The sequence below is a fragment of the Myxine glutinosa genome, chromosome 14 (genome assembly GCF_964187855.1).
Source record: "Myxine glutinosa chromosome 14, kmMyxGlut1.1, whole genome shotgun sequence".
NCBI lineage: Eukaryota > Metazoa > Chordata > Myxini > Myxiniformes > Myxinidae > Myxine > Myxine glutinosa.
Window position 1 is genome coordinate 83,248,207 of NC_136274.1, and position 12,500 is coordinate 83,260,706.

The following is a 12,500-nucleotide window of genomic DNA, read 5'->3' on the forward strand; positions in this document are numbered from 1 at the left end:
AAGAGGGAGAAAGACGGAGAAAAAGAGAAGGTGAGAGGGTGTTGCAGTAATGGAAACAACGTGGTGTCGGAATGCCGCCTCATTATGCAGGCCGCTCGCAGCAGGGGGGCGACCACCGCCATTTTCTCGTTCCGGGTTGTTCAAATTTACAGGAAATTCTGATTGGTGTTATTGTCCGTTTAACAAGGTGGATCGAGAGTCGTCAGGAAGACAGAAACTCGACCGGGTCGCGAAGCATTCCAAACCGCCCCCCCCCCCCGGGGGGGGCTTTCCGCGATCAACCCCACTCACCGGTTTCGTCCCGACTCCCGAAATCCCTTCGCAAAAGGGTTCCTGTCAATCTTGAGGCGGGTTATCTGTGGGGAAGGGTGGCCGCAGGTCAAGGTCCCGCCTGCCATGTTCAAATTGGTAACGAATGGTAAATGAGTGCAGAGCACCAACCTGCTGGTTTTGGTATGCCGTGACCGTCGTGAACACGGTTTCTGGGAAGGTGAAAGTGTCGACCCCATCGCCACGCGGTGCTTCCCTCGTGGTGCTCAACCTGGCGCCCACGTCGCGATGGAGCACGTGGACCCGCGGTGCGTAGCGGTGCATCGAGTGCAGGATTATCTGCAGTGTCACACAGATGGAGAGAAGATGCGATTGCAAGACGCACACGAACCCCTAAACAAGATGGCCGCCTACCTCCCCATGAAGAGCCACGGCGCTTACGTGTCCCTGCTCGTCCAGCTCGTTGTTTGTGAGCTTGAGTCGATCAAAACTGACCACTTGGCGAGTCCACGTCTCCCCGGAGGCAGGTGAGTCTGGGTGTACGTACAACCGTGGTGGTGGTGGTGCGTCCGCTTCTCCGGCTACCATCCACTTCGAGCTGTGGTACACGTACCTGCAATCAAGCAGGTGTGTAAGCTGCTTTATCAACATATGAAAGCCGTCGGGCGATTCCCAAAGTATTACTGCATTCAATCAAGGCACATTTGGAAAAGCTTGCGTTTGTCGGCATTTCAGGTGTATCCACGCACGACTCACCTGTAACGTTTGCTATCCACCGGCGCTACGTCCAGGGCAAGGTAGTACTGCTGGCGTGGATCGAGGCCGCTCAATTTCACCCGGATTGCTGGGAACATCCTCCTGGACATGAAAATTTACATGTACAGTGTTTGCATTTGCGTGTGCTCTATAAAATTGCACATGAAAATTTACATGTACAGTGTTTGCATTTGCGTGTGCTCTATAAAATTGCACATGAAAATTTACATGTACAGTATTTGCATTTGCGTGTGCTCTATAAAATTGCACATGAAAATTTACATGTACAGTGTTTGCATTTGCGTGTGCTCTATAAAATTGCACATGAAAATTTACATGTACAGTATTTGCATTTGCGTGTGCTCTATAAAATTGCACATGAAAATTTACATGTACAGTGTTTGCATTTGCGTGTGCTCTATAAAATTGCACATGAAAATTTACATGTACAGTGTTTGCATTTGCGTGTGCTCTATAAAATTGCACATGAAAATTTACATGTACAGTATTTGCATTTGCGTGTGGTCTATAAAATTGCACATGAAAATTTACATGTACAGTATTTGCGTGTGGTCTATAAAATTACACATGAAAATTTACATGTACAGTATTTGCATTTGCGTGTGGTCTATAAAATTGCACATGAAAATTTACATGTACAGTATTTGCATTTGTGTGTGGTCTATAAAATTAGACATGAAAATTTACATGTACAGTATTTGCATTTGCGTGTGGTCTATAAAATTAGACATGAAAATTTACATGTACAGTGTTTGCATTTGCGTGTGGTCTATAAAATTGCACATGAAAATTTACATGTACAGTATTTGCATTTGCGTGTGGTCTATAAAATTGCACATGAAAATTTACATGTACAGTGTTTGCATTTGCGTGTGGTCTATAAAATTGCACATGAAAATTTACATGTACAGTGTTTGCATTTGCGTGTGCTCTATAAAATTGCACATGAAAATTTACATGTACAGTGTTTGCATTTGCGTGTGCTCTATAAAATTGCACATGAAAATTTACATGTACAGTATTTGCATTTGCGTGTGCTCTATAAAATTGCACATGAAAATTTACATGTACAGTGTTTGCATTTGCGTGTGCTCTATAAAATTGCACATGAAAATTTACATGTACAGTGTTTGCATTTGCGTGTGCTCTATAAAATTGCACATGAAAATTTACATGTACAGTATTTGCATTTGCGTGTGGTCTATAAAATTGCACATGAAAATTTACATGTACAGTATTTGCATTTGCGTGTGGTCTATAAAATTACACATGAAAATTTACATGTACAGTATTTGCATTTGCGTGTGGTCTATAAAATTGCACATGAAAATTTACATGTACAGTATTTGCATTTGCGTGTGGTCTATAAAATTAGACATGAAAATTTACATGTACAGTATTTGCATTTGCGTGTGGTCTATAAAATTAGACATGAAAATTTACATGTACAGTATTTGCATTTGCGTGTGGTCTATAAAATTGCACATGAAAATTTACATGTACAGTATTTGCATTTGCGTGTGCTCTATAAAATTGCACACACAGGACAGCAGGTTAAATTTGCACATGTGGTACGTGTCATTTGCATATACTCTTTACATTTGCATAGTTTATAAAATATTTGTGTACAGTACGGTATGTGCCATTTTCAAATACAGTGTTTCAATTGTACATGTTGTTTAATTTTGGATATACAGTATATTAAATTGCATACACAGAAGGTACCTTTGCAAATACGATATTTACGGTATAATCATGTATTTGCACGTCTTTAAATTTCATGTACAGTGCAACATTCCGATACACAGTAGGTGACATTTTAAGAACAGTGTAAGCATTAAAAAAATACAGTATATACATTTCCAATTATAGAATAAACATTTACATATTCAGTATGAGATTCTGGAATCCTGCATACACGGCACTTGAACCTCGAGGCCTTCCATGACGACGACGACAACAACAACAACAACAACAACAACAACAACAACAACAACAACAACAACAACAACAACAACAACGTGCGGGATTGGATTTGATGAACGCAGTACATTTTATTGCTTAGACCTTGGATGTGAAACCTTGAGCTCATTTTGACAAGTTACAATGTATGGAAAAATACATAAGGTGCTTTGTACATGTGAAAGTGAAAGTTGTGGGAACATATTCATCGGTTTTTAAAGGGATAAAAAGAAAAATGACAGGGAAGCATTGTGGACACATCAGAAGTTAAAGATTGCAATAAAAGGGTTAATGTCAATATATACACGTGTGTGTGTGTGTGTGTGTGTGTGTGTGTGTGTGTGTGTGTGTACATATATATATATATATACATACACACGTTAAACCGAAGGACGTGCCAGCCAGCATTGGTCGTTGGCAGACAATGAAGATCCGACGTAGTGTTTTGTGAAGAGTGGGGGAGTTATCGCCGGCACGCTGAACAACTTGGATTTCCTGCCACCTTCGGTTGAGTATCTCGGAGTGGCGACTCGCCCAGGATTGGTTATAGCCTTGAAACATTTGTCGACTCGTCGCAATAAGTACCGGAACTCGGTAAAGAGTATGGGCCCCTAATTATTACCTTAACACATGGACATGGTCCATTTCTGTCATTGTATATACCTACCTGTCTGTACGGTCTGATTATATTTTGCTTCAGGACGATGTACGTCATCAGCTTTTTCAATTCTGAGTCAATATAGGAAGTAACGCAGGTTGAAATGCATCGATAAACACACACACACACACACACACACACACACACACACACACACACACACACACACACACACACACACACACACACACACACACACACACACACACACACACACACCAATAGGATGATAAAAAAGACGTTTGCAATTCAAACAAGTGGTGATCACATCAAATATATATTTTAAAAAAGAAAAGGAATGAGACTAATGAGAGTAAAAGCCTGGTGTTGGCTCAACATCCTCGGGTCTTGAGTTGACCCCCATGTTGTGCCGTTGAATTAACATCAGGCAGGTCGACTCAGCCCGTCATCCTTCTGAGGTTGGCAAAATGAGCACCAGGCAGCTCGTAATTACAGGGGGCATTGCATCAGTGGCAAAGCCAAACCCCCAGAAAATGATGTAGCCAACCAGTACAAGTAAATAAAATACAATAAATTATTGTAAAATAACTGCTGGTCGAGCTTAATACAAACGCACGGAAAAAACAAATTATAAGAGCAAAAATTCTTATATACAGAATACAGTATATAACATTGTGCGCATTGCTTTATGCGATGTGTCGTTTTACGACTACAGGATTGAAAACTACTCACTCCCATTCACCTTCACTCCCTCTTGCCCCTCCCTGCCCCCCCCCCCCCCCCACACACACACACACGCACACACACACACACCACACATGCCCCGCCCCCTCCCCGCAACCACCTGCGGTGCAATAGTTTTAAAAGCCATCAGTCGCGGCGAGACTTCACATCGTCACCGTCAACACGGAGGAACGACAAAAGTCGCATTTACCGGTTCATCCCTCGCAACCTTCATGGCATGACGTAACAACACATGCACGCAAAGGATTCAACAAGTATGACGTCAGATCTCATGGACATTGCCAAGTGTTCCTACGGCAGACAAGGAACATCTAACACAAGCAATATCCGACAACAAAATTGATTCACAAACAAAACGAGATGAACCAGAATCGCAGTTAAAATGACACTTTACGGGGATGTTTTGGTAACGATCCAAGAATTCAGGTGAAAAGAAAACAAACGAGATTTTCAAAGATAAATAAATCTGACAAACTAATGAGTGAAATGAAGCTACAGGTAACCCGTGTACGGCTCTCTGCCGATGATTTAGCTAAAAGAGCTCGCGCTCAAAGCTGGAGATTGTGTCTCCGTGGTGGGGGTAGCGAACGCGTCCCCGTGGTGGAGGTAGCGAACGCGTCCCCGTGGTGGAGGTAGCGAACGCGTCCCCATGGTGGAGGTAGCGAACGCGTCCCCGTGGTGGAGGTAGCGAACGCGTCCCCGTGGTGGAGGTAGCGAACGCGTCCCCGTGGTGGAGGTAGCGAACGCGTCCCCGTGGTGGAGGTAGCGAACGCGTCCCCGTGGTGGAGGTAGCGAACGCGTCCCCGTGGTGGAGGTAGCGAACGCGTCCCCGTGGTGGAGGTAGAGAACTCGTCCCCGTGGTGGAGGTAGAGAACTCGTCCCCGTGGTTGAGGTAGAGAACGCGTCCCCGTGGTGGAGGTAGCGAACGCGTCCCCGTGGTGGAGGTAGCGAACGCGTCCCCGTGGTGGAGGTAGCGAACGCGTCCCCGTGGTGGAGGTAGCGAACGCGTCCCCGTGGTGGAGGTAGCGAACGCGTCCCCGTGGTGGAGGTAGCGAACGCGGCCCCGTGGTGGAGGTTGAGAACGCGTCCCGTGTCGGTGGAGGTAGAGAACGCGTCCCCGTGGTGGAGGTAGAGAACGCGTCCCCGTGGTGGAGGTTGAGAACGCGTCCCCGTGGTGGAGGTTGAGAACGCGTCCCCGTGGTGGAGGGTGAGAACGCGTCCCCGTGGTGGAGGTTGACAACGCGTCCCCGTGGTGGAGGTTGAGAACGCGTCCCCGTGGTGGAGGTTGAGAACGCGTCCCCGTGGTGGAGGTTGAGAACGCGTCCCCGTGGTGGAGGTTGAGAACGCGTCCCCGTGGTGGAGGTTGAGAACGCGTCCCCGTGGTGGAGGTTGAGAACGCGTCCCCGTGGTGGAGGTTGAGAACGCGTCCCCGTGGTGGAGGTTGAGAACGCGTCCCCGTGGTGGAGGTTGAGAACGCGTCCCCGTGGTGGAGGTTGAGAACGCGTCCCCGTGGTGGAGGTGGAGAACGCGTCCCCGTGGTGGAGGTTGAGAACGCGTCCCCGTGGTGGAGGTTCAGAACGCGTCCCCGTGGTGGAGGTTGAGAACGCGTCCCCGTGGTGGAGGTTGAGAACGCATCCCCGTGGTGGAGGTTGAGAACGCGTCCCTGTGGTGGAGGTAGAGAACTCGTCCCCGTGGTGGAGGTTGAGAACGCGTCCCCGTGGTGGAGGTTGAGAACGCGTCCCCGTGGTGGAGGTTGAGAACGCGTCCCCGTGTCGGAAGTTGAGGCCGCGTCCCCGTGTCGGAGGTTGAGGACGCGTCCCCGTGTCGGAGGTCGAGTACGCGTCCCCGTGTCAAGTTCAGTCCTCGAAGTTTGTGCTCGAACTCCATTTCAGTCGTCAAACTCCATTTCAGTCGTCAAACTCCATTTCAGTCGTCAAACTCCATTTCAGTCGTCAAACTCCATTTCAGTCGTCAAACTCCATTTCAGTCGTCAAACTCCATTTCAGTCGTCAAACTCCATTTCAGTCGTCAAACTCCATTTCAGTCGTCAAACTCCATTTCAGTCGTCAAACTCCATTTCAGTCGTCAAACTCCATTTCAGTCGTCAAACTCCATTTCAGTCGTCAAACTCCATTTCAGTCGTCAAACTCCATTTCAGTCGTCAAACTCCATTTCAGTCGTCAAACTCCATTTCAGTCGTCAAACTCCATTTCAGTCGTCAAACTCCATTTCAGTCCCCCAGCTCCATTTCAGTCCCCCAGCTCCATTTCAGTCCCCCAGCTCCATTTCAGTCCCCCAGCTCCATTTCAGCCCCCCATCTCCATTTCAGCCCCCCAGCTCCATTTCAGCCCCCCAGCTCCATTTCAGCCCCCCAGCTCGATTTCAGTCCCCCAGCTCGATTTCAGTCCCCCAGCTCGATTTCAGTCCCCCAGCTCGATTTCAGTCCCCCAGCTCGATTTCAGTCCCCCAGCTCGATTTCAGTCCCCCAGCTCGATTTCAGTCCCCCAGCTCGATTTCAGTCCCCCAGCTCGATTTCAGTCCCCCAGCTCGATTTCAGTCCCCCAGCTCGATTTCAGTCCCCCAGCTCGATTTCAGTCCCCCAGCTCGATTTCAGACCCCCAGCTCGATTTCAGTCCCCCAGCTCGATTTCAGTCCCCCAGCTCGATTTCAGTCCCCCAGCTCGATTTCAGTCCCCCAGCTCGATTTCAGTCCCCCAGCTCGATTTCAGTCCCCCAGCTCGATTTCAGTCCCCCAGCTCGATTTCAGTCCCCCAGCTCGATTTCAGTCCCCCAGCTCGATTTCAGTCCCCCAGCTCGATTTCAGTCCCCCAGCTCGATTTCAGTCCCCCAGCTCGATTTCAGTCCCCCAGCTCGATTTCAGTCCCCCAGCTCGATTTCAGTCCCCCAGCTCGATTTCAGTCCCCCAGCTCGATTTCAGTCCTCCAGCTCGATTTCAGTCCTCCAGCTCGATTTCAGTCCTCCAGCTCGATTTCAGTCCTCCAGCTCGATTTCAGTCCTCCAGCTCGATTTCAGTCCTCCAGCTCGATTTCAGTCCTCCAGCTCGATTTCAGTCCTCCAGCTCGATTTCAGTCCTCCAGCTCGATTTCAGTCCTCCAGCTCGATTTCAGTCCTCCAGCTCGATTTCAGTCCTCCAGCTCGATTTCAGTCCTCCAGCTCGATTTCAGTCCTCCAGCTCGATTTCAGTCCTCCAGCTCGATTTCAGTCCTCCAGCTCGATTTCAGTCCTCCAGCTCGATTTCAGTCCTCCAGCTCGATTTCAGTCCTCCAGCTCGATTTCAGTCCTCCAGCTCGATTTCAGCCCTCCAGCTCGATTTCAGTCCTCCAGCTCGATTTCAGTCCTCCAGCTCGATTTCAGTCCTCCAGCTCGATTTCAGTCCTCCAGCTCGATTTCAGTCCTCCAGCTCGATTTCAGTCCTCCAGCTCGATTTCAGTCCTCCAGCTCGATTTCAGTCCTCCAGCTCGATTTCAGACCTTGAGTTTGAGTTCAGTCCTCGAGCTAGAGGATACGTAAACGAGATGTTCACGCAACGTACCACTTTTACAACAGAATTTCCTCCTTGGATACCTGTTCATCGTCACTGTGAAATTAACCGATTATGATGATCACGATGATTGAACCTAATTTAATTTACAACATTTTTAGAATCATTTAAAATTCTCACTGGCATAATTTGCCCGTAATTTTATGATTTCGAGTGAGAAATCCTTCACTGTACACAGCACTGTTTTACATTATGCCGAGAGGTTTCTGTATGATCAACAGAAATATAATTAATTTCGATTTTCATAATCATCTTTTATTCCACCTTAGATTATTTTTGGACTAAAAGCAGAAAAATCGGGAACAACGGATTTGATGAGGTTCATGACAGATTACTGTATTTTAAATATGAACGTGGAAAACCGAACAGAAATTATCGCCAAAATAATAATAATGAACAAATCCCAACTCCACAGGTGTCATAACTATTTTGTACACACGAACACACAGGTGTGCAGACAAAACGCGTTTCTGGCTTCTTGTCTGCCGAGAACAGGACCTCAAATGCAAATACGAAAACAATAATTTGTTTATAAACTACGGTGTCAACAAATACACAAATAATCCCAATACACAAACTCGAGCAAATAATCCCAATACACAAACTCGTGCAAATAATCCCAATACACAAACTCGTGCAAATAATCCCAATACACAAACTCGTGCAAATAATCCCAATACACAAACTCGTGCAAATAATCCCAATACACAAACTCGTGCAAATAATCCCAATACACAAACTCGTGCAAATAATCCCAATACACAAACTCGTGCAAATAATCCCAATACACAAACTCGTGCAAATAATCCCAATACACAAACTCGTGCAAATAATCCCAATACACAAACTCGTGCAAATAATCCCAATACACAAACTCGAGCAAATAATCCCAATACACAAACTCGTGCAAATAATCCCAATACACAAACTCGAGCAAATAATCCCAATACACAAACTCGTGCAAATAATCCCAATACACAAACTCGTGCAAATAATCCCAATACACAAACTCGAGCAAATAATCCCAATACACAAACTCGTGCAAATAATCCCAATACACAAACTCGTGCAAATAATCCCAATACACAAACTCGTGCAAATAATCCCAATACACAAACTCGTGCAAATAATCCCAATACACAAACTCGTGCAAATAATCCCAATACACAAACTCGTACAAATAATCCCAATACACAAACTCGTACAAATAATCCCAATACACAAACTCGTACAAATAATCCCAATACACAAACGCGTACAAATGATCCCAATACACAAACTCGTACAAATGATCCCAATACACAAACTCGTGCAAATAATCCCAATACACAAACTCGTGCAAATAATCCCAATACACAAACTCGTACAAATAATCCCAATACACAAACTCGTACAAATAATCCCAATACACAAACTCGTGCAAATAATCCCAACACACAAACTCGAGCAAATAATCCCAATACACAAACTCGTGCAAATAATCCCAATACACAAACTCGTGCAAATAATCCCAATACACAAACTCGTACAAATAATCCCAAAACACAAACTCGTGCAAATAATCCCAACACACAAACTCGTGCAAATAATCCCAACACACAAACTCGTACAAATAATCCCAATACACAAACTCGTGCAAATAATCCCAATACACAAACTCGTGCAAATAATCCCAATACACAAACTCGTACAAATAATCCCAATACACAAACTCGTACAAATAATCCCAATACACAAACTCGTACAAATAATCCCAATACACAAACTCGTACAAATAATCCCAATACACAAACTCGTACAAATAATCCCAATACACAAACTCGTACAAATGATCCCAATACTCGTACAAATAATCCCAATTCACAAACTCGTACAAATAATCCCAATACACAAACTCGTGCAAATAATCCCAACACACAAACTCGTGCAAATAATCCCAACACACAAACTCGTGCAAATAATCCCAACACACAAACTCGTGCAAATAATCCCAACACACAAACTCGTGCAAATAATCCCAACACACAAACTCGTGCAAATAATCCCAATACACAAACTCGTGCAAATAATCCCAACACACAAACTCGTGCAAATAATCCCAATAGACAAACTCGTGCAAATAATCCCAATGCACAAACTCGTGCAAATAATCCCAAGACACAAACTCGTACAAATAATCCCAATACACAAACTCGTACAAATAATCCCAACACACAAACTCGTGCAAATAATCCCAATACGCAAACTCGTGCAAATAATCCCAAGACACAAACTCGTACAAATAATCCCAATAGACAAACTCGTGCAAATAATCCCAATACACAAACTCGTGCAAATAATCCCAAAACACAAACTCGTACAAATAATCCCAACACACAAACTCGTGCAAATAATCCCAATACGCAAACTCGTGCAAATAATCCCAATAGACAAACTCGTGCAAATAATCCCAATACACAAACTCGTGCAAATAATCCCAAGACACAAACTCGTACAAATAATCCCAATACACAAACTCGTACAAATAATCCCAATACACAAACTCGTGCAAATATTCCCAATACACAAACTCGTGCAAATAATCCCAATAGACAAACTCGTGCAAATAATCCCAATACACAAACTCGTGCAAATAATCCCAAGACACAAACTCGTACAAATAATCCCAATACACAAACTCGTACAAATAATCCCAACACACAAACTCGTGCAAATAATCCCAATACGCAAACTCGTGCAAATAATCCCAATAGACAAACTCGTGCAAATAATCCCAATACACAAACTCGTACAAATAATCCCAACACACAGACTCGTGCAAATAATCCCAACACACAAACTCGTGCAAATAATCCCAATACACAAACTCGTGCAAATAATCCCAATACACAAACTCATACAAATAATCCCAATACACAAACTCGTACAAATAATCCCAAAACACAAACTCGTACAAATAATCCCAATTCACAAACTCGTACAAATAATCCCAATACACAAACTCGTGCAAATAATCCCAATACACAAACTCGTACAAATGATCCTAATTCACAAACTCGTACAAATGATCCCAATACACAAACTCGTACAATGATCCCAATACACAAACTCATACAAATAATCCCAATACACAAACTCGTACAAATAATCCCAATACACAAACTTGTACAAATGATCCCAATACACAAACTCGTACAAATAATCCCAATACACAAACTCGTACAAATAATCCCAATACACAAAGTCGTACAAATAATCCCAATACACAAACTCGTGCAAATGATCCCAATACACAAACTCGTACAAATAATCCCAATACACAAACTCGTGCAAATAATCCCAATACACAAACTCGTACAAATAATCCCAACACACAAACTCGTGCAAATGATCCCAAAACACAAACTCGTACAAATAATCCCAATACACAAACTCGTGCAAATAATCCCAATACACAAACTCGTACAAATAATCCCAACACACAAACTCGTGCAAATGATCCCAATACACAAACTCGTACAAATGATCCCAATACACAAACTCGTGCAAATAATCCCAATACACAAACTCGTAAAAATAATCCCAATACACAAACTCGTGCAAATAATCCCAATACACAAACTCGTACAAATAATCCCAACACACAAACTCGTGCAAATGATCCCAATTCACAATTTCGTACAAATGATCCCAATACACAAACTCGTGCAAATAATCCCAATACACAAACTCGTAAAAATAATCCCAATACACAAACTCGTACAAATAATCCCAATTCACAAACTCGTACAAATGATCCCAATACACAAACTTGTACAAATGATCCCAATACACAAACTCATACAAATAATCCCAATTCACAAACTCGTACAAATGATCCCAATACACAAACTCGTACAAATAATCCCAATTCACAAACTCATACAAATAATCCCAATTCACAAACTTGTACAAATAATCCCAATACACAAACTCGTGCAACTAATCCCAATACACAAACTCGTGCAAATAATCCCAATACACAAACATACAAATAATCCCAATTCACAAACTCGTACAAATGATCCCAATTCACAAACTTGTACAAATGATCCCAATACACAAACTCATACAAATAATCCCAATTCACAAACTCGTACAAATGATCCCAAGACACAAACTCGTACAAATAATCCCAATTCACAAACTCATACAAATAATCCCAATACACAAACTCGTGCAAATAATCCCAATACACAAACTCGTGCAAATAATCCCAATACACAAACTCATACAAATAATCCCAATTCACAAACTCATACAAATGATCCCAATTCACAATTTCGTACAAATGATCCCAATACACAAACTCGTACAAATAATCCCAATACACAAACTCGTACAAATGATCCCAATACACAAACTCGTACAAATGATCCCAATACACAAACTCGTACAAATAATCCCAATACAAAAACTCATACAAATGATCCCAATACACAGAACTCATACAAATAATCCCAATACACAAACTCGTACAAATAATCCCAATACAAAAACTCGTACAAATGATCCCAATACACAGAAC

The 12,500-nt window shown here is 43.6% G+C and overlaps 1 protein-coding gene across 3 annotated transcripts in view; it reads right to left on the reverse strand.

The window, feature by feature from the left end:
- LOC137439382 (T-box transcription factor TBX18-like) overlaps positions 1 to 12,500 on the reverse strand; it is a 26,750-nt gene that overhangs the window by 10,899 nt on the left and 3,351 nt on the right. For all 3 annotated transcript variants that reach the window (XM_078768463.1, XM_068135091.2, XM_068135093.2), the window contains exons 3-6: positions 1,027 to 1,128; positions 712 to 883; positions 442 to 609; positions 292 to 356 (exon numbers count right to left, since the gene is read on the reverse strand). In XM_078768463.1, coding sequence (XP_078624589.1) covers positions 292 to 356; positions 442 to 609; positions 712 to 883; positions 1,027 to 1,128 — 507 coding nt within the window. The remainder of the gene's footprint in view (positions 1 to 291; positions 357 to 441; positions 610 to 711; positions 884 to 1,026; positions 1,129 to 12,500) is intronic.